The 22,918-nt window shown below is 47.9% G+C and overlaps 1 protein-coding gene across 3 annotated transcripts in view; it reads left to right on the forward strand.

The window, feature by feature from the left end:
* Window positions 1-22,918, forward strand: part of GRIN2A (glutamate ionotropic receptor NMDA type subunit 2A) — a 545,905-nt gene that overhangs the window by 159,709 nt on the left and 363,278 nt on the right. Inside the window, exons 1-3 of one of the 3 annotated variants that reach the window (XM_038540400.1) lie at window positions 8,304-8,601; window positions 9,235-9,425; window positions 10,873-11,304. In XM_038540400.1, coding sequence (XP_038396328.1) covers window positions 10,891-11,304 — 414 coding nt within the window. In that variant the 5' untranslated portion in view covers window positions 8,304-8,601; window positions 9,235-9,425; window positions 10,873-10,890. Of the gene's footprint in view, window positions 1-8,303; window positions 8,602-9,234; window positions 9,426-10,872; window positions 11,305-22,918 lie in introns of those variants that run through there. The other 2 variants (XM_038540398.1, XR_005360918.1) reach the window with 2 other exon arrangements.

Raw genomic sequence — 22,918 nt, forward strand, 5'->3', positions numbered from 1 at the left:
GTGTATCAGGTGCTGTGGTTAAAGAATTCATGTCTATCACCTGATTTAATTTCAGCAATCCCATCAGGGAGGGAGGTACAGATATCCTCCCCATTTTGTGGATCAGGAAATTGAGGGGTCAGGCATGGAGCAACTTGCGGGCAGCCACAGAAATAGGAAGGGTTACATGCAAGATTGGGCCTGGGCAGAGGAGTTCCAGAGTCTGCTTTTTATCACTGTGCTACTATATTGATACAAATATGAATGTAACACAGACACAGACAGTGGCCACCACATATAGTCCCGTATCTGTGTGGCATATACTCTTCCACTCACTGTATGCAATATAGCACTCAATCCCCGAGGCGACTCTCTGAGGTGGGAATCGTATTTATTTCCATTTACGGTTGAAGACATTGACTTGCCATTTGACTAAGGAGAGGATCATCATCTTCCACTGCATGGTTGTGTTCTAAGAGCTACTGCTTTCAGCAAAAGTGTAAAGATAGGCATGGACCCAGGTCAGGTGGAGCAGGAGCTGGCTTCTGACTCGGTCCCTCCCTCTCCCTCTCAGAGAGAAGCTGGGGTGCTGGGATAGGTTGGGGAGGTGGCCGGACAAGTGCCTTACCTGTACCTTCTCCAGAGGCTAGAGGCACAAGCAGCTCCCTGGGGCCTACCACGCCTGGCTCCATCAGTCCTGGCTGGGCAGCCTGCCGCCTTGGCACAGTGGGCTACAGCCCGAGGCTCCTGGGCCCTGCGTGGCTCGGTGAACTGTGTAAGGAAGGGAGACTCTGCCAACGTGTCACTGGCCAGCTCCCCTGTGGGCACCATCTGGGATGCACTGAGCCGGGGGAGCCAGGGCCGGCCAATGGCTGCCTCCCCCGCCCTGTGGGCCTCACCTCCCTGAGCGTACACGGGGAGTGTTCAGTTGAGGGAAGTATCTGTCAGGGGACAGATCATCCCAGGGGAACCTCTTCTTTAAGCCCCCAAAGGTTCCTGTCAGGCAATAATAAGCTTACTAACAATTCTGACTATGGCTGGCTGCTCTAAGTGCTGTGTATTGTCTCACTAATTTACTCCTTACAAAGCCCCATATTTAATTAAGTGCTATTATTATCATCCTTATTTTATAGAGGAGGAAACTGAGGCACAGAGAGGCTACAGGACCTACCCACAGTCACGCAGCTTATACGTTTAAGAGCCAGGTTCACATTCTATTTGTTACTGCTTGGCTGCCTCATGAGCCCTGGATTCTGATCTTGGCTCAGTGACTCCCTGATGAGCAATTCTGTGTGGTCACCTGCTCCTTATAGTTCTTCAGTCTCTTCCTCTACAGTGCAGGGGTTGGACCACATTTCCAAACTGCGTTCATCAGAATCCTAGCATTCTTCCAGGAGCTATGTGTGGGTGGGGGTGGAGTTGGGGAAGGGGCGAGGAACCTCCTACTCCCTTTCCACCTGGGATCAAAGCACCACTCTTCACTGCTTCCTGTGAGGGATGGCATGCAGAAGGGGTCCTGCTACTCAGGATATGAGCATTAGCAATTGCTGACCTGACCTTCTTATATCCTAGAAGAGGAGGAAGAGAAGCCTTAGAGAGACTAAGGGACCCATCTAAATAGATCCAGCATATTGGTGACTTAGACAATGCAGTGGTTCAAAATGCGGGTTCTGGAGCCTGACACAAATGGGTTCAAGCCCTAGCTCTGCCTGGTACTATTTGGCATTCTTGGTCAGAGGCAAGTGTTTGACTTGCCTACTTGACTTCTTGACTACTGCACTGTTGCACTGTTTTACTACCATTAAGAGGGATAGTGATGTCCCAAGTTACTCCTCTAGTGAAAGAACTCAGTAACTGGATCATCTTTCCTTCCCCTCCTCACTCCCAGCCCTAATTTCCAAGTCAAATGTCTTTGGACCTGCCCAGTTAGATGCAGATACCAGGGGTACCCAAAGACTGTCCCCACCTCAAAGAACAATTGTAGAGACTTTCCGTCTGGCAACCTCTACTGCAATTCGTGCCCCACAGAGTCTGTGTTCGGGGTTAGAGAAGGGCCATCCCTGTGACAAAAAGACCCAAATAAGAAGCTGTGTGTGACCCATAGTAACTGTGTGACCTTCAGCACCTAGCTTCACATCTCTAGGCTTTGGTGCCCTCACCTTTAAAGAGCAGTATTGGAGGTTTGATGATCCCCATGGGCCCCTGAAGCTTCAAGATGGCATGCTTCAATGATTGTAGGCACCGGGAAATATGACCTCTCTCCTTGGCATCCAGACATTTCTCCGAGAAGTCTTCTCCCTACATGCAGACTCATGAATCAGACAGAATCATAATTGACCGAGTGTCCCTCTCTATCTGTGAGGTGAGTGATGAGAGTTTTTGAGTATTCCTGGCCTTGGGAAATTGGCCTCAAATGGTCTGGCTGCAGGGCTTTCAAAGCCCTGTTCTGAGGGACTGCTCTGACCCAGCCACAGCCGAGTGAGAGAGCTTGACGTCAGGCTGGACTCTCCACACCCTGAAGTCGGAGGGAAGGGAAGAAATTTCTAAAGGAGAGGCCTGCCTTCCTCTGAGCACAGAAATTTCCCTGTGTTGGTGAGTGCAAGAAAGAGCACCCAAGACACTTCCTTGGGGTATAACAGCGTAGCCTGCAGGGGGGTGCAGGAGCCCCTCCTTGTTCTTTCTTTTGGACAAGATGCTTCTGATTTGGTTGGTCAGATTTCAGAACACTGATGGAGCCATGCTTTCTAGTGAGCAAGGTGACTGGTTGTTTAGAGGTGACACACATGTTTGGTTTCCTCCTCTCGGAAGCCCAAGGAGTTATAAGGCTCAGGCTCATTTCACATCAGGGGCCTGACCATCTCTCTCCTTCTGGCCCTTCTCTTCTGTCCCACTCACTTTGGTGCCTTCACTTGATCCAGGCCCCTGTGATTGGTTGGGCAGCATGGTCCTAGCTCCACTCAGATCTCCCTGGCCCACCCTGTCCATAGGGTCACTAGTAGGAAGCCTAAGTGGACCTCAATGCCTTCCTGTATGTCTGTATACAGGGCACACTAGAAAGGTGGTTAATAGAAGAGTTAATAGCTTCATCTGATGAGAGGGTGGATTAATTCTGCCCTCCATCCCTCATTCCTTGCCACGAAGTGTGATAATCCTGAGTGTGTTGTGCACAGTCTCTCAGCTGGTCTTCAGCTGAATTGGGGCTGAGTTGCCCCTATTGACCCCTCTCCTTTAAACATGCTTTTTATTGGCTTCCTCCTCTCCCACTTCATTTTGTGCTTTCTAGATCATCTCCCAAATAAACTAAGGTTCTCAGATCCTGATCTCAGGGTCTTTTTGTGATATGGTGATTTATAATAAGATATATATTCTTTGTTCCTGTTTCTGGCTTGGAACTCCCAAAATCTTTGGGATTTCCTAAGAGATAAGATCACAAAGGTGCCTTTTGTTATGATAAAAGGTGTTTTTTTTTTTTTTCCTTGCCCCTAAGAATGGGAGCTGATTACCTGCCCAGTGGAGCCAACCACGTGATTAGAAGGTTGGAATTTTTGGTCCCATCCCTGGCTCTCCAGGGAGGGGAGAGGGAGGGGAGATGTGAACTCAATCACCAATGGCCAATGATTTAATCAATCACGCTTATGTCATGAAGCCTCCATAAAAATCCAAAGGACAGGGTTTGGAGAGCTTCCAGGTTGGTGGAAACATGGAGATACTGGGAGAGTGGTGCATCTGGGGATGATGTGGAAGGTTTGCACCCTTCCCCCATACCTTGCCCTATATATGATAATCTATATTCTATAGTCTATATATCTGCATATCTCTGCTGTTGATTTGATTCCTTTAATATCTATTGCAATAAACCAGTAATCTAGTCAGTAAACGGGTTTCCTAACTTCTGTGAGCTGCTCTAGCAAATTGATCAAACCCAAGGAGGGGGCCGTGGGAATCTCTGATTTATAGCCAATCAGAAACACAGGAAACAGCCTGGACTTGCAGTTGACATCTGAACTGGAGGGTAGGGACTGAGTCCTTAACCTATGGAGTCTGATGGTATCTCCATGTAGGGTCAGATTTGAGTTGAATTGTAGGACACCCAACTGGTGTCAAAGATTGCTTGGTGGTGTGGGGACACCCACCCCCAACTTTGGAATTGGGTGTAGGACCGTTAGGCTATTGGAGGGATTCACACTAAAACATACTCTTATGTAACATTCACTGTGGTGCTGGGGGGAGGCAGAGTGATTTTACTCCCATTTTACTGATGAAAAAACTGAGACCTGGAAAGGTTCATGACTTTTCTCTAAGTGGTAGAATGTACAATTATTCCTTTCTCAATGGCATGTTGTGGTGTCTCCCAGGCCTCTGTCTGGTTTAAGGTAGGACACTGGGTTGCATTGGGTGAAGACCAACAAGGTACAAAATCTTTTGTTGCTCTCTTAATTTTAGTTCTCAAGACTAGCAGTGGATTTGTTTAGAAAAAAACCTTACTCTCTGATTAGAACTATTGATATCTCAATGAGTTATGGGAGCAGGAAGGGATTTTTAAAGCCTTTTGGATATTATGGGAGGGTTAACTAGCACCTCGGTTGATCCCAAAGTCAAGACCTTCAAAAAAAAAAGTTACAGAATCATTGAGCATCAAACATGGAAGGCAGCTCTGAGGTCATCATGGCTTGTGTAAACCTTTGTTTTACAAACGGACAAACTGAGATCTAAAGAGGAGAAAGTCTTTAAGGTCACCTGGTAACATGGAAGTAAGGATCCGAGAGAAAGTAAAGGAGATATAGGTAATCAGAGTCAGATTATGCTACACTCAGATATCTATGAGAGCTTGCCATTAGGAATGTCAAAGTGGAGCCAGTTCTGATCAATGGACAGGGCCACCCAGAATGCCTAGAACTGAGCAAGCTTATGATGTTCTATCAAAATTTTGAAAGAAAGAGTTCACAAATTGATTAATGATGTCTGCCTTGGCACAGGACAGGACAGGTGAGTAGTGTGCTCTCGCCAGTCCTGTGTATATATCCATGTGGTACACATGTAACTGCTAGTATGTAAAAGATAACATCAGGAAGGGACCATGGTTAGCATGAGAGGTGGACCCACAGGCTGGAATTTGGAGGGATGGTACAGATAGATTACCAGTGATGAAACAAGGACTGAAGGTGGTGGCAAGGCTGGTGTTTCAGGTTTCTTGGCCACCCTAAATTTCTCTTTTACTCTTTCTCTCTCAGGATTCTATCACCCTGCTTTGGAACCCCAATAGCCTTGTAGAACGCAAACACACTTATATTTTATTTTACACAGAAACACATAAAACAAAAGTTTTGGATCTTGGTTCAAATTTTGCCTTTGACCTCTTATCTCACAGTACTAAAGTTCATTAGTTTTACTTTCCCCATATGCAAAAGAAAGGTTTTGGGCTAGGTCTGAAATTCTTTTAAAGCATTCAGAGAGAGATCCCTGGGTGGCGCAGCGGTTTGGCGCCTGCCTTTGGCCCAGGGCGCGATCCTGGAGACCCGGGATCGAATCCCATGTCGGGCTCCTTGCATGGAGCCTGCTTCTCCCTCTGCCTATGTCTCTGTCTCTCTCTGTGACTATCATAAATAAATAAAATTAAAAAAAAATAAAGCATTCAGAGAAACATTAGTTCCATAGGATGGCAGCAACTTTTATGTGAAATAAAGCAGGCTTCCATGATCAATTTTTTTTTGGAATATTGCTGGATTAATAAACACATTAACCCACAGGACTTCTCAGATCCTTTAATGTAAGAATTCACTTTAAAGTGACTCAGGTAAGTAGAGTTCCCTAAACTTGAAAACAGAATGCACAGTACAGGATCATCTCTAAAGGTCTTTCAGCTAAAATGCTGCCATTCTTTATTTGTTTCCTTTGAGAATAGAGATATTAACAGAAGCACAATCAATGATTGGCTCATTTTACTTCTCTGTAAAATGACACGATATGGTGGTTGGTTTCTAACCACAGCATTCAAGTGGCTCAAAGCAAGTGGCAACCATGGGGGTCATTTCTTTAGTGAAGCATTTGGAGATAAATCAATCGAATTGAAAACAACTGAAACAATTTGTTCCTTAAGACTAGACTAGGTAATTTCAGTCACTTTAATGATGTGACTGGCAATAAAACCAATTGGCAAAATTGACTGCAGAACAGTGTGACTAGGGGCTCTTTTTTTTTTTTTTTCACATAGTTTTTGTCAGCATAGCTGCTATGAAGGTTTTTCATCTGAAAGTCTTGAGTAGCAAAATCCTGCTCAGTGTCCTTGGCTCTGTGGTAGGTTTAGTTTTTGCAGCACAGAACATGGTAAATTGTCGTGATCACATACACACTGTTACAGTCTTCACCTGTGTGGTGGAATTCGAAGTGTCTGGCCCTAAAAGGCTCTCCACCCTGGGGAGATGTCCAGCCTGGGGCAACTGTAGCTGCCTGTGTCTGCAGAGATAGATGGTTCCTTCAAATGGAGGACTGTCTTCTTTCTCTATTCAAAAGAGACCACACCTGTTTGATCTACCTTTCTATGGGTCTGGTCACGAATGACTTTAAGCTCTACATGCCAATAATTTTTATCAGAGACTATTTCAGGGTCCACGATGATATACAAGTATGGAAGGTATGGTGGGTTATTAAGCAGGGCATACTCAGAATCAGCTATGGAAGTTAAACAAATAGACATGCTTGGCTTCACCCCTGTAGACTTTGAAGGAGTAGGTCTAAAGTGGGTACAACTACCTGTATTTTAAAAAGCTCCATGGATACAATCTGCATTGTTGTCTTCAGTCAATCCAGCTCAGCCCAGTTACGGCCTCAAGAAAGGGAATGCTTCTCTGTTCTTTGCTGTATTTCACACAACCCACCATTTTCGTTTTCCTTCCAGATTTTCTTCCATTCTTTCTGTCTTTTGAATAATAAAACTCCAGAGACTTAACATACAACAGCCATCTTGATAACAAACCCATAGTTCTCTAAACTGTGTCCTTTCTTGTCTCTATATCAGTATTGAGCATTCCCAGAAAGAGGCCCTGTGCTCTTAACCTACCTTCTAGGGACCCCATGTTGATCAAGCACCTACTTACTATGTGCTAGGTTTTGTTGGCTGCTTTACCAAGGCTATCTCAGTTTCTTTTTGAGATAACCCTGAGAAATAGATATTTTCACTTTTCAGATTAGGAATTGATAAGGGAAGATTAAATATATAGCAAGCTGAAAGGTGACATCAGGCTGATGAGTGGAGGATGCAGGGTTAGAAAGAACAGTGATTGGGAAAACCTCTTATAATTTAAGGCCTCTTTCTTTCCAAACCTGAGGTAAGGAAAACAGGGACCAGGGAATTGGAAGGAGAGATACAGTTGAGTGTAAAAGGGGCAAAGGTCCTCATCTGACAATGTTCTTCATTCATGCCAGGTTGCCAGCCAGGCCCCGCCACACACCCAGGCAGTCCCATGCTCTCTGGCTCACCCCTGCTGGTAGCTTAGAAGTGGCAGCCTCAGGGCGACTTTTGTTTGATGTAACTTAGAAAACAAGAAGGAAGCAAGTGGGGGAATGTTGAGAAGTCTTTACTTTTAGGATTCTGGCTCCCTGAGACAGAGGAGTGGGTTCCTTTCCGGGGGTGGCGAGGCACAGGGAGAAGCACTGGAGCAGATTCTGTGGGGTGTGTGTGTGTGTGTGTGTGCGTGTGTGTGTGTGTGTGTCGGCGCGCCTGTGCGTGGAGGGGGATTGCTGTACCCAGCGCGAGGCACTGGGGGAGGAGGAAGCGGTAGCAGAGATGTGAATAATTGATTCTTCAGCCGCACCAGACGCTCGGGAGCGGGCGGAGAGCGTGGTTTCAGCACCACGGACAGCGGCTCGCCGCCGCAGGCGCCCCCTCCGCCAGGCAGCCGCCGGGCCTGGCCTGGCCGCCGCCGTGCGCTCCGGGAACCCGCGGCCCAGGGACTGCGGGGTCAGCCCCGGCCCGCCCCCGGGGAGGCGGCCACGGGCGGGAGATGCGTTCGCCCACCGGAGCTCCAAGCCTCCCTGGCTGTCGCGGGGGCTGCTGCGTCTAGTCGACCGGGAACAAGTCCCCAAGTTGGCGTGGGGGGCGCCCCTGCCCCCCTCCTCCCCTTCCTCCGAGGCGACCGCAGCAGAAGCACGCCCCAGAAGCCCAGCGTGGCCAGTGCCGGCATCCAGGGTGGCTAGGCGCTCTCCGGACTCCCGTCGGGAAATGGGGAGCTGAACGCCCGCCCGGCGGCGAGCCGGCCCCGCAGCGCAGGGCCCGGAGGGGGAGCTGCCATCCTCCGCCCGCGCCTCTCCCCGCCGGGGACCGCGGGGATCCCCGGCCACACGCGCGCGCGCGCTCCCACACTCACTCGCACACACACACTCGCCCTCGCACACACCACCAGCCCCGAGCCTGGGCTGCGGAGAGGGCTCTCGGGCGCGCACAGAGGACCGGGCAGCTGCTGTCCGGAGTGGGGCAGGAAGCCGAGCTCCGGCTCCTGGAGGGAGGCGCCGCGGGGTTGGCCGGAGCATGGGGCTGGGTGAGCGCTGAGAGTCGCGGCCGCAGCCATCAGCCCTGGAGATGACCAGGAGCGGCCACTGCTGAGAACTATGTGGAGAGAGGCTGCGGTGAGTGCTGGCGCGGGACGCGGGGCCTGGGCGGCCCCTTCGCGGGTGGGGGTGGAGGTGGGGGTGGGGGTGGGGGGGAGAGAGAGGGTGGGAGGCCTGGATGGGAGGGGGCGGCAGGACCGCAAGAGGGTCGCTGTGTGGGAATAATCGCACCTCCCTCCCTCGGGGATCCGGGACCGCGGGAGCCCGAGCCCTTCCCTCCCCCTCTCCTGCCGGCTCATCGCAAACTCAGCCAGCCCCCACCCCCCCTTCCCTCCTCTTTCTCTCCCTACCCCCCTCGCGCAGCAGCTCCTGGCCGAACAACTCCCAGCAGCCGGCGCCGCCGGGGAGGTGGTAGGGGGTGAGGGTGGAGATGCCCAGTTAGCTTCTCGTGCGTGGCCAGCCCGGGGCTCCGGTTCTCCCGTGCGCCCCGGAGCGGAGCTCTCCATATCGGCCGCGGGGTCTGAGGGTACGCACAGCGGGTCTTGGGCACTGAGGTCCGGCTTCCCCTCTCTGGGCGAGCCCCCTGTGCGCACAGGGGGCCGTGAGCACTGCAGACTGCAGCCTGCCCTCCGCACCCCCCCCCCCCAGCTCCCCTTCCCCTGCCGGGGAGCTGACCCTGCCTCTCTGTCTCTTTCTTCTCCACCCCGGTAGAGCCCTGCTGCAGAGCCTCCGGCTGGGATAGCCGCCCCCCGTGGGGGCGATGCGGACAGCGCGGGACAGCCAGGGGAGCGCGCGGGGGCCGCAGCATGCGGGAACCCGCTAAACCCGGTGGCTGCTGAGGCGGCCGAGATGCTCGTGCGCGCAGCGCGCCCCACTGCATCCTCGACCTTCTCCGGCTACAGGTACGTCCCAGCGGGAGACCTGGGCTGGGCCGGCCGGGGAAGAGGAAGACTCGACCCGAGGAGAGAGAGCGGGAGGATCAGGAGAGCGAGGGAGAGGAGAGCGGGAGAGGGAGCATCTGCGGCAAGGCGCGGGAGGAGCACCAGGGGGCGCTGCGGCTCCGCGCTCCGCGGCGCTCGCCCCGAAGAGCGCGTCGGCCAGAACGACTTCTCCCCAACTTCCCCTGGCTCCGGCGGGCGCGGGGCCCGAGGGGCGCGCGCCTGTGCACGCGTGCACGACCGTGCTGGTATTTGCAGGCACGCGCAGTTGTGCACCTGGCGCGATACATGTGTGTGCACCGGCCGAGGACGTGTGCGGACTCCGGATGGCCGTGGGCACCGCCACGGCGGCCTGCGGCTGTGCGCAGCAATGCGCGCGTGCCTGAGAGGCTGTGCAGCCCACTGCCCACGTGCCCCTAACACTTGGTAACAGGATCTGGGCTGCAAAGCCTGGGGAGGGGCTGTAGGGTTCACGTCGGTTGGAGAGCGGCTTAGGAGCCCACCTTTCCCCCCACGCACGTTCCCAGCCGGCTCCCACGCGCCGGCCCACGGCTGGGGGGGGCGGACGCGCCTCCTCTCCTCTCCGGGATTCTGCATTGCACGCGGCAAGCGTGAGAGAGGGCGTGTGTGTGTATGTGTGTGTGTGCACATGCACGCGTGTAGGGGGCGGGCCCTGGAGCCCGCCTTCAGTTGAGTGGAAGTCGCCTCGGGATCCCTCCAAGGGAGGTGGCGCGGGCCCGAAATTCCCCCCAGGCACCCCGGACCCCGGGGCGCACAAGCGAGTGTCCTCGCTGCCTTGCGCTTGGGAGGGGGTGCCCCGCGGAGGCAGGCCTGTGCTGCGCCCCGCGGGCTCGCAGGGGGCGGGGTCAGCCAACTAGCCCGGCGCGGGAGCGGGGCTGCGGAGTCTCCGCACCGTCTCCTCCGCCTCCTCTCCTCCGCACGCGCGGGGGCTGGTCTGTAGTTCGCTCCCCTCGCCGGGAGCAGGGGGCGGGGTCGGTAACTTGATCCGCACTAGCCGGGTAGGAGGGGGCGGGTGCCGGGTTTGCTCTGAGCGCCTACGCTCGGGGGCTGTGGTCCCCAGCTACCTTGGGGGGTGTGGTGGGAGATGTGGGCAGAGCTAGGTGTGTGGAGAGGAGGCTGGAGACACGGGGGGGGGGGGGAGGAGGTTGGATGCGAAGATGGACATGGGGCCAGGGCTGGAGGATTAGCTCGGATTGGAGTTATGGATAGAGTTGGGTGGAGGGATGTGGATGGCGTTGGGAATGGGGAGCGGAGTGGGTGACTCTGTCGGCGGGCTCTGGGGATGGGCGATGGGCTCTCCACGTGGCTCCTAGCGCAAGGGCTGGGTCGGTGATCCCTTCCTTCCAGAACCGTTGCTCCCCGGCCCTGACTCTCCCTCTCCGCCTTGCAGGGACCGTAAGTGGCGACTATGGGCAGACTGGGTTATTGGACCTTGCTGGTGCTGCCGGCCCTTCTGGTCTGGCGCGGTCCGGCGCAGGGCACGGCGGCGGAGAAGGGTCCTCCGGCGCTGAACATTGCGGTGCTGCTGGGTCACAGCCACGACGTGACGGAGCGCGAACTGCGAAACCTGTGGGGCCCTGAGCAGGCAACAGGCCTGCCCCTGGACGTGAACGTGGTAGCCCTGCTGATGAACCGCACAGACCCCAAGAGCCTCATCACGCATGTGTGCGACCTCATGTCTGGGGCGCGCATCCATGGCCTTGTGTTTGGAGACGACACCGACCAGGAGGCCGTGGCTCAGATGCTGGATTTTATCTCTTCACAGACTTTCATCCCCATCCTGGGCATCCACGGGGGCGCATCTATGATCATGGCTGACAAGGTAAGTCGGAGAGGTGATAGGCCGCCGGGACCCGGGAGTGTGCCAAGCATACCGCAGCCACCACAGGTCTTTGGGAGCCTCTGGCATCTGTTTGGATTTGAAAGAGGGTCGTGGCCGCTCGGCCCTGGTGAGAGCCAAGTCCTGCTTCTCCAAACCCAGAAATGAATGTCAATGCTTTTTCCCTTGGTTCTGAAAGTGGGGTACTCAGAGGCACCTTGGGTGTGCCAGGAAGATGCAGATGTGTAATGAAGTGGTGGGATGCTTGGAGGTTTCCAAGTAGTGCACAGAGGTGAGCCAGGGGCACTTGCCACACTATGGCTCATATTTCTATGATACCAATTTTACCGGATTTGTGGGAAAATGTCATTTTTTCCCCCTCCGTGGTAAGTGACTAAAACTATTTTTAAAAAAAAGATTAAATGTGGGTATGTTATTGGAATAGAATGCCTAGTTTTTAGGTGAAGCACAAAAGAGCAGAGAAATGTCATGCTTCCATAGACTGTCTACTGTTGGGGGAAGTGGGGTAAAGAATTTGAGAAGCCCTGGGCTGGAGGTGCCCAGGAGAATGTTCCTCTAAGGAGTGAGTGGAGACAATTGACTGCAGACCCTGAGCATTTTCCTACATGTTCCCCGAGTGGGGCTGACAGGGGCACCCAGAACCTCAGATGGAGGGGTTGCCTCCCCAGGATGGGTTTTGGCATGAAGTTGGGAGAGTGTCCTAATGAAAGAAGGTGTGTCCACAGCCCTTGACTTAGAATGAGAGGTAAAGTCTTTCTGTGGAGTGTCTGAGAGTGTTGGTTTGGGGAAGAGGAGAGAAAGATTCCAAGACTGGGGTGAGAGGTTATATGAAGGCCTGGTTTGAGAGTCAGGCAGAAGTGAAGGATCGGAAGAGGGTCAGAAGGGAGAAGCAAGGTGAGGAAGGAGAAAAACATTGGAGTTACGGGGGCACACAGGATCTCCATCTGAGCCCCAGGAAAGGACCAGCTGGGGTAGGAACGGAGGAGGGGGTGGGTGTATTTGTGTGCCATGGGCCCCAGCCCTGAGACCTTCTTGGAGTGTGTTCCTTGGATAGCAGGAGACATCCTAATGGAGTGAGCAGACATTTGTCAGAGCACTTTCCTTCTGACGCTCTGAAAGCACTTTTATATTCATCAAATCAGATGCTGCCTCTGCCTCAGCAATTCCCACCAGCTCCTTTGGGAACAGTATTAATTCTTTCAGGTCTCCTGGGCTGCAGCACATTCAGCCCAAGTATACAACCGATGCGGTATCTTATTAAACATTCATTTTACATGGTTTACAGCCTAGCAGAAATCCTTCGTGTGGCTGAGCATTTTCCCAACTATCTCTCAGTTTTGGGGGCAGGGTGGGGGGCTCCTTTCCAGGATGAAAAAAGTAAGGAGCAGCTGTGCCCTGCCACCAGTTGTTCAAACTGGGAAAGGTCTTAGAATCTACTAGAGCATTCTACAACTTTCAGATGGCGTGCCTGAGGCATAGGGGGCAGGTAATGACTTGGCCGAGGCCACATGGTGGACAATGGAACTAGATCTCAGTTTTCCGTTTGCAACCTGTGATCTCACATTCCAGCAAATTAAGCCTATTCTTTAACTTTGTCATCACATCTTCAAGAGGGTCAAGGAATTAATCTCCATTTTATATAGGAAGTACTAAGCCATGGAGAGGTGCAGTGAATCAGAGCCTAGGGCTTATGCATAAGGAATGACCAGCCCTCTGATGAAGACATGAAGAAGAATGCAGTTCCTAGTAGGGGTTTAGAGTATGATTTGGGGATCTAAATATTACCCCCGACTCCTCCTCCACTTCTAAAGTTTTGACCACAGAGGCAACACACAAAAGATAGTAGCCATGCTGAAAGTGAAACGTATGTATAGACTAGGGCTCAGGACAATCAAGAGGAAATCTGGTGAAATCCGACGTAGAGGAGGTGTCTTGAGGCTGGGAGGTCTGAGTTGGCAGGTGTGTAGCTCAGGCTCTTACTGGACCTACCCATGCAAAGAAGTAAGAACAGAGAGCGGGCTCATAGTTGGGCACCTGTTTGATATACGGTGACCCTGTCCACCATGAATGTCAGGCTCTGACCTACTGGACCAGCAGCTGTTCCTCCCTTAAGGGGTATTAAGAGGGAGTTTTGAGGATGTGCGTGGAAGCATTCTCTGCTCCTGTAGAATGAAACTGCTTTATGGAGAATGGACAGGAGCGTGATCCCACTTAATAGTACAGAAGGAAAAGAGAATCAGGAAATGGCAAGCAGAAGATGAGAAAGGACATTTTGAGAGAAATCAAGATTAGAGAGAGATTTAAGAGCGGAGAAAGGGGAGAGGAAAGAAAGTGTACATTGATTCAAAAATGGTGAAGGGAATTGGTTACTCCTCATTATTGTCGAGGCTTTCCGAGTTGGTCTTGATGGCAGGGAATCAAAGAAGTGAGCGCAGATAATGTTGGGGTATATGTTGGGCCCCATGTGTGGGATGAGCAGGTGATGTTGACAGGAGGTGGGTTAAAGAGTGGTATTTTGAGAAACCTGGATGTGTTAAAAAAGGAAAGAGATTGTCTGAGATGTGAACAGCCCTTCCTTCCATTAGTAGCACATCTAGTTGGCTTGTGCCTTTGCCACCTGTTTCTTTTGGAGCTGAACGCTGCATGCAGTTTGTTTGGCTCTTAAGAAGCAGCCATGAGACGTTGCCTAAAACCCTACCTTGCTTGGTTGAGTGTGCCAATGGTGTTATGACCCCAAAGCCTGAATCTCCCCAAACTGAAAAGGCCTTTCTGTCTCCCGCTATGATTTAGATGTTCATTTGGTAAAGCCCAGAACATACCTGTGTTGTTTTCACTTCCAAATTGATAACATGATAGTTGATAGTGCCCCCATGGATAGGAGTGGTAGTTAATTTGATTATTATGTAAATTGAACGCTGCCCCCTCCACACTATTTTTACCTTTCCCTCAGTCTACTTGACCCATGAAAAAAAGAACAAAGCCTTATAATAATTGAAATATAAAAATAGAAATAATCTGTTAAGTGGCAGATTTTTGTGGTGTAAATTTACAATAGAGATGTTAATTTTTGCTCCTGTCAATGGGTGGTCTTGAAATATAATTAATTTAGAAGTAAAAATAAATGGTTGATGGAGATAAAATTCTAATCCTATCTTGGTTTGGCCATTTTGATCCTCTCCAAATGGAATACACTCTGGATGCAGCAATAGCCCCTAATAAATCAGGCATATGCACTAAACCTTCACATTTCTGCTCGGTGTCCTCACATCCTCCTCCCTCTCCTCTATTTCTGTTGGCTCCCTGGGGGAAAAGGCAAGGCTTAGATTTCAGCTACATCTATCCATGTCAGTTACTACATGGACTTCGCTTTATATGATGTTTCTATGCATGCCTCATCTCTTCTACTAGACAGTAAATTCCTTGAGGACAATTTTTTTTTTAAAGTGTGTTTATGTGTATTTGAAATAATGAATACTCCTCCTCCACAGTTTATAAAAATAATTTTTCATTGTAGATGGCTTAGTATATTAATGTTTAAAGAAAAAATAAATTTCTCCCCTCTATGTCCTCTCACCAGGAGTAACCACAGTTGGACATGTGGGTCTATTTCCTTCTAAGCTCCATTTAGTTAGTTATCAGTTTAGGATTATACTGTATATATGGGATGGATTTTTTTTTTTTTTTTGGTACTTTGCACTCTGTGGGCTTTTTTTAGTCAGAAGATCCAGGGTTTTCTTTAATTCCGGAAAAATCTCAGCCATTATGTGTTGGATGTTTCCTCTCCAACATTTTCTCTGTTCTCTCCATATGTAGTTTCTCGATGAGTCCTCCAGGTATCTTAAATTAAACATCTTTTTTTCCAATTCTCTATCTCTCCGTGCATTGTTTGGGAAGGTTTCCTCAGTTCTATATTCCAGTTAACCAACTCTTTTTATTTGTATCTGGTGTCTTATTTTGCCTATCTGTTGAGCTTTTAATTTCAACAGTGGCTCACATATTTCCAAGATAAATAATCGGCCCCTTTTTATACCCTCCTGCTTTTTTGTTTGTTTGTTTTATAAAAAACTCTTTTCACTTGTGAATGTAAATCCTTCCTCTGTCCTTTTGAGGATTTTAAAGAATAAAATACTGTGAAGTCCTTCTTTGATTGCTTTAGTGTCTTTGTTTCTTCAGGTATGAATTCTTTCACTTTATAGATTCTGATCATTGGATGTCTTCATATGTCCTCTAATTTTTGTTTGTGAATTTTAAGGTGATTTTTTTTCTGCCCTATGTCCGCAAGGGTATGTGCTTTTAAACTAAAGCTCATGTCAACATCGCCGCTCAGAGCTCTCTCGTTGCTCTATATATCTTGTGGTGCGGGCTTGGGTACTAGTCCCATGTAAGTTACTTCATTTTGGCTCCTTGCCACAGACAGGGGCATATTTTTTGGCTGTGACTCCTAGCAGTATGGTTTTGGGTACAGTTTTGCCTGTTATTTCCTGGGTAGATGTTGGGACCTTTGCTTCCATGGCTCATATTGGACCCATCCCCCATGAACTATGTGGCTTTGATTTTGAAATTGTAGAGTCCTATCTTTTGATTCATTTATTTTCAGGGAGTCCTCTTTATTTTTGATCTGTGATTCCCTTTTCCTATTTCTAAGCAGCACTATGTAAATTTTAAAACATCTAAAGATTTATCTATAAGTTCTGTGTCTTAGGAACAGAAAAGGGAGGTTACTCAGTGTGTTCACTCTGATTTTGACCCAATTATATTTCACATCTGGCTTTTATTTTTTTCAAACCTGATTATGTATTCATGAAATTTTCCCTTATTATTGGATAGACTTCTCAAATATGATTTTAAATGGCTGTGGAGTATTCTGTTTATACCACAATTATTGAAACTAATACTTCTATTTTTCTACCTTTAGTAAGGTTGATTTCTTGTTCACAGTGTGTTCTTTTTGACACCTTGTTCTGATCTTGCCCTTTGTATTTGTTGCTTAGTAATTGTTTGTTGATTGAATGAATGAATCAAGTTATTGGTTCTGATGCCTGCTTGCTGCAGTTTCCAGATGAACTTATCACATTGTGGTTCAGGGCTTTCCATGCAGTGTTTGTTCCCTAAATGCTGATTGATTTCATAGGTGTGTGCCAAGTCTCCTCTTCTTTTTAGTGGGCAGATAATTACTAGCCATCCTTGGGATTAACAGAAATTGGGGGGTTCCATACAAAAGGCCCGGGTGCTGCTGCTGAGTAATAGGTCATCAGCAGGAGGGGAACTTTCTCTGATAACCTGGCAGCTCTGGTGTTCGACTGTGAGTGAAACACTGAAAGCTCATGGAAAGGGCAGACACGCACATCAGAATGTTGGTGGAGCCCACTCAGCTCCTGCTATGGAGGCATCGGGTAGTTTCTGAGAGAGTGGGGAGGCCTATCTTTAGCCTTTGCGATGAGGCATGTCAGATGCAATCATCTACTCCTCCTTACATAAGTCATCGGAGAGCAAAAGGCATCACCCCAAGAGGCATGACTAACTTCCCAAATGGTCCTCGGGGTCATTGGTAATCACTTGGACTCTCCATAGCTGTGCTCTGGTGGGTTTGGAAGGGGCAGTGTCCATGTTCTTTTTGGTAGCCCCAGGTAGGATGCTTCTCTAGATGGAATGGTGGAGGAAGATAAAGGGGAGTGGGAGGGAGGTAGAAAAGGAGAGAGTGAGAGAAAAGGGGAGGAAAAATACAAATAGAATCTTGGGTTTGTAATACAGAATGATAACTTTTGGTAAGGCCATCATGAAAACAAGAGGTTGTAATGTTATTAGCTGATGTGCTTTGTTTGTCCTACACTGCCTGTTTATTATTCCAATTTGAATTAGTTGCCAGCATTAAAGTTAGGAGACATCACATTTCTAAAAAAAAAAAAAAAAAAATCTGAATTTCATGCTTCATTGGAAAAAATAGGAAGGCCTGGGAGCATAGGCCCCAGCTTTCCCCTCGGGAGGCAACAGTTGGCTGGAGATGAAGTGGAGCTGGCTCGTGCTCTTCTTTGTTCATTTCTGCACTTGCCCACTTCACCCATTCATGTTAGAGACTTGGCCCTGAAGGCCCTGGGGTTTGAGATCCCCGACATAGGGGAAGAACATACCTGGTCTTTGTTAAGAAAGCCTTTCCTGGGCAGCCCTGGTGGCTTAGCAGTTTAGTGCCGCCTTCAGCCCAGGGAGTGATTCTGGAGAACTGGGATTGAGTTCCATGTCGGGTTTCCTGCATGGAGCCTGCTTCTCCCTCTGCCTGTCTCTCTCTCTCTCTCTCTCTCTCTCTCTCTCTGTGTGTGTGTGTGTGTGTCTCTAATAAATAAATAAAATCTAAAAAAAAAAAAAAAAGCAGCCTTTCCTGGACATTCTCCTTCTCTTCCAGGGGCTGCTTCTTGGTAGGTGGTAAATTCTTGATGTGCATGTGGCCATGCTGCTGTGTTCACTGTCGCCATCACTAATCTACTGTAGTACCTCTGAGCCCACAGGCCTTAAACCCTTCTCAACATGGTACTCCCGAAAGCCACTGCCAACCAATTTGAGTCAGAAGGCCCCAGAAAAACCTTAGACGAAGGGTCCGAGGGCCTAAATTCCATTTCCAAATAGCAGTATGACCTGGAGGAAGGCTCTTCACCTTTCTGGGCCTTAGTTTCTCCTGTGAAATGAGGTTTGGGATGATACCATCTTTGAGGCCTCTTCCCAGCTCTGAAAATTTTAATCACCTTCGAGAAAAGACCGACAAGAAACATGCCAGCATGTGAGCAGTGGTTATCTGTGAGTGATAGACTTCATGGCTATTTCAGTCGTCTAAAAAATGTCATTCCAGCATGGTTAATAAGTTGAACCTTGAGTTAGGTGGTCTGGGTTTAAATTTAAGCTTTCACTTACCAGATGGGTGATCATGGGGAAGCTCCTGAATGGCTCTGAGCCTAGGGTCTTTGTTGTTGCTTTGTTTCTGGCCCCAGCCTACCCCCAGTGTCTTCATTTTTAAAGAGGAGACAGAAATGGTACCTATTTCATAGAATAGCTCACTGCTTGGCTCATAAAAAATACTATGGGAATGCTCTTGTTATTGTGTTTGTATTTTCTAGCTTTTGTTTTTGTCAAATGGTCATGTACTTTTTAAGAACTAGAGAAATGATGAAGGGTGACGTGGGGATATGATGGTAAGCCCTGCAAACAACCGGGGATGAATCCTCTAGAACTCTCAGAAGTGGCGAGTCCAACACGAACTGATTCACATTTCCTTAACATGAACATGAATAGCAATAAGAATTTCCTGGGACAACCAGGAGCTTTTAGTTCTTCAGATTTGCCAGGGGCTTTATCCCGGCAAACTGAAGGTAAATGTTGCCAGTGCAGAAATGACCTCGAGAGGAGCCAGTCTCAGTGAGCTTTGCAGTAAATAACTCCCCCGATTGGACCATATGTTTGCACCGGGCTTAGGTCTTTAGGGTGTGGACAGATATAGTTTCTCATTTTGTCTCTGCCAAGGATAAAATAACTCAGTGATAGCCCAGGGAACCTGGCAGCCCCAAAGGTATTTGGTTAAAGAATCCTTATGTGCTTATTCTTTACACTCTTATTTTATTGCCTTCTCAAATCAACGATTGTGAATCCTGCTGGTTTAAGCAAGAGGCTTAGATTAAAGAGGGACAGTAGATTTTGATGTTAATATTTTGGTTGTCTTAACTAAATTGATTAAGATGTTGGGTGATAGAATTAAAATTCAGGACTGTATTTCTGGATTGAAATGAAAGACTCAGACTAAACTACAGGCTATACTGGAGGATTTAAGAAGAAATGATACTCTTACAGGAACGGGGATATGTAGCTGTCAAGCTTGAGGATGATTTTTGCAAGGGTCATGAACTGGTGGACTGCCTGCCAAATCTTCCTCATAGATATATTAGTATTTTGTTTCACTAATATAGTATTTAAAATGCTTGAATTTCAATGTCCTTGTTCTCTATTATCTCACATCTAGCCAGATTCACCCATTTATGTTAATTGCTTGGTCTCTGCAAGCATTTGAGATTGTGATCTCCAGTCATAGGGATTTTGTTTATTTGCTTGTTTGGTTTGGACCAGATGCACAGCAGATTCTGAGTAGTGATATGACTCTTAAAAAAGTGAAGGCTACATTTCTAGAAATACAATGTCCAAATCAAAAGAGGCGGTAGCTCCATTATACCTTTTCTGTTGTTAAGAGTGCCTTTAGCTGCAAATTACAGAATATTTGACTAGTGGTAGCTCTAACAATTAAAACATGTAGTTTTTTTGTTTAACAAGGAGCCCCAGGTCTGATTTAGTGACTCAGTAACCCATCAAGGACTCAAGTCCTTTCCATTTTTCTATTTTGCCTCTTTCAGCTGTTGTTGCCTCTTGGTCACAGGATGGCTGCTTCTGTTCCGGCCATCACATCTTCACACGCCAGCATTCAAAATGGGAAGAAAAAGGAGAGGAAAAGAAGCTTTCTTGTAGGCCTTCTTTTCTTCCATCAGAGTTGATGTCCCCTTACATTTCATTGGCCAGAACTGGGTCACATGCCACCCCTTGAACATCACTGGTAGAGATTAAAAGTCAAGATTCTTTTCCAAGAATGGATAATTGCCACCAATGCAAAAATTGCTGCTGTTAGCAGGAGTGTAGGAGCAATGGATAAGTGATACAACTGATGATGTCTCTAGCAACACAAGCACCATGATCTGTAGACTTGCCTTTGTTTTAGTGGATAATATTTAAAGATGGGTGTTGAAAAACTAGTGTGTCCAGAGGCAATAAAGCTTTGGGGATTGCATAGGATCTAAATGACATATGGTAAGAGTCTCAGAAATAAATATTTAGGGTAATTCAGCCTGGGGAAGAGAAGTCTCAGAGAGGATGTGAAAGATGGGCTTTTATGAGGTAGAAGGTTTAGTCCTAATTTTTGTTTTTATTATTTTGGGCACAGAACTGAGGCCAGAAGATGAAATTATCAGGAGTAAAGTTTCAGCTTGATGTGAGGCTCAGCTTTGGCAATTAGGTCCCTGACTGCAGGCTGTGATGTTTCATAGAATGAGTGTCTGTCGGATGTGCCTGAGCCTAGAGTGACTGCCCATCTGTCAGGAACGGGGTGGCGAGCTGGATTCCTAGTGGCAAGATTGGATGGGGTCACCTCTGAGATTCTTTCTAACTCAGAGACTCTGCACCTCTTAAACCCTCGATTTTTTTTTTTTTAAATCCCCAAGTCCTGGTACTTTAGGCCTTTGGATTTGGCTGAAAACCAACATCCTCACTTTCTGCAAGCGTGTGAGTAATTCAGTATAAATTTGCCCAGCTTGGGGGACGAATTTATGATCCCAGCATCATCACCTCAAATCCCCAAAGGACTTTACATCATCCTGAAGGGTAGACAGTATTTGAAAAGCAGAAAACCTATGTATATACCAACTCACACACACATATATAAATATAAACATAAGTAGGTCAGCCGGCGTCATATTTACTAGTGGGAATGTTTTTGGCTAAGAAGCACAGCTACTGAAGACGATGTTTAGAATAATTGCCAACAATCTCCAAATGGGGAGCTTTTGCTACTGCATCAGTTAATCATGATTACTTAACTGAAGTATATTCACGTTTTTGTACATGTTATTGTAAGAATACTTTCATATCCTAAAGAGAGAGCCAGAACCTTCTCTGAACTTCCAGTTGTCAAGTTTTTCTTTCTTGTCTATTGTACCCCTTGCATTTTGAACATTTCCTTACGGCAGTAATGGCTCTGGGTGCTAGTCATTGTTTACCTACTCCCTTCCCTGTTTCTCCTTCACATCTCCCAAGAAAAAACAAAATCCAGAGTTGCTTTCCAAACGCTTTGTCTTTGCATTCAAATTTTACAATGTGCCATATGATGGAAATGGTGTATATTCTAATTATTTATTTATTAGAATTAGAGTAAAAAAAAACTCCAAACAATAACAACACAGAGTCCAAGAGAAGGAATATTTGCTCAACACATGCATGGCAGCTCCTCGGACACATGTTCCTCTCTCTGGAGGTGACCATATTACCTGTTCAAAGAGGAAAAATATGAAACGGGAGTGGTAGCTTGTTGCCATTTGTAATTTTTGCTGGAGTTGATATGTTACAAGGATCTTTTCTTCCAAAGTCTTGCTGACTTGGAAGAGGTTAATCATTTTCTATGGGTCCCCAACTATGCTTGTTTTCCCAAAACAAAATAAAAACTCACTCTGGAATATAAGATTGACTTCTTTAAAATCAAAGCTGGGGCCACATACTCACCCAAGGAATAGAAGATAATTCAGAGTGAGTCAGGTAGGGTCATGATCATTTTATACGCTAATAAAAGCTATAGACCCTTTCCAGAGGAGTGTGCACTCAACTCCCAAGCAAGCATTCAACATTATGTGCAATTGTTAGGGGTTCGTAGATCTTCTGGAACCCATTTGTAGATCTCCTTGGAATTTATTTATTTATTTATTTATTTATTTATTTATTTATTTATTGGTTTATTAATATGTTCATTCTTCAAACATTTATTGAGCCTGTACCCAGTGCCAAAAATGTTCTGTAGCTCTCTCTGTGATCAGATTATTTGGTTTGATAGGCACCTGGCTGGGGGAGACTGGCAGTTAAAGACCAGAACGAGGTATCGGTAATTGGGGTTGCTCCAGGGGACTGTGGGAACAGAGCAGAGGGGCACCTCATCCAGAGGCATGAGGTAGGGGCTTGTCAAAGGAGGTGCCCTGGAGGGCTGTGGTCTAGAGTTGAATTTGAGAACTCCAGGCCAGAAGAGGCTGGCATCCCACATGTCTGCCCCCGCAGGTCACATTCATGGCGTCAGAGGATGAACTGCAGAGTGGAAGAGGCTAGCTCACGGAGGCCCAGGTGCCAGCTTATAGTCTAGGCCTTTCCCTCCCGTTGACATGTTCCAGGCTGCCAGGCTTGAGTGTTGTTTTGATAGCTCGTGAATTTTCCTCTGGATGGCAGTTCTCACAATCAAAACATTGAGCTTTTCACCGATTTCTGTTCTGTTGTCACAAATGGCTGGATGTCTCCTGCTCTATCTCGTCTCTTCCAAATTAGGAAACTCTAGCCAGAAAGAGTGAGTGGCATTTGAAATCCATATTGTCTTGCATGTCTGTAGTCCTAGGGCTGAAAAACAACATATTTTCTAGACGAATTGTTTTAAAGCTCTTTGTCGGGCTGGGGAAATGCAATATTGGTTGACTCGGGTGAATGAAGCCAGAATGCGGGAGAGGGTGCTAAGCTCTAGAAGCTGACAGGCTTGCTGCAGCTCTGGCGCCGAGTGGTCAGCAATGCTTCTACCAACGGGATTCTGGAAGAGGCAGCGCCGTCAGGTGAAGACCGAGCTTCACAATCAAATTGCTCTTTAGTTCATTGCTCTTGGTTTTTCCCTGGTTAATTGGTACTCGTTTTTGGTACTGTTATTGTCTGGTTTTTTCATTCCTTTGTAAAGCTCTTTGGCAGTGTTCGAAGAAACACTTTTATCATGAAGAATTTCAAACACACCCAGAAGTAGAGACAATTGTCTGAGCCCTCCTGTCCCCATCACCTGGCA

The sequence above is a fragment of the Canis lupus genome, chromosome 6, assembly GCF_011100685.1.
Source record: "Canis lupus familiaris isolate Mischka breed German Shepherd chromosome 6, alternate assembly UU_Cfam_GSD_1.0, whole genome shotgun sequence".
Lineage (NCBI taxonomy): Eukaryota > Metazoa > Chordata > Mammalia > Carnivora > Canidae > Canis > Canis lupus.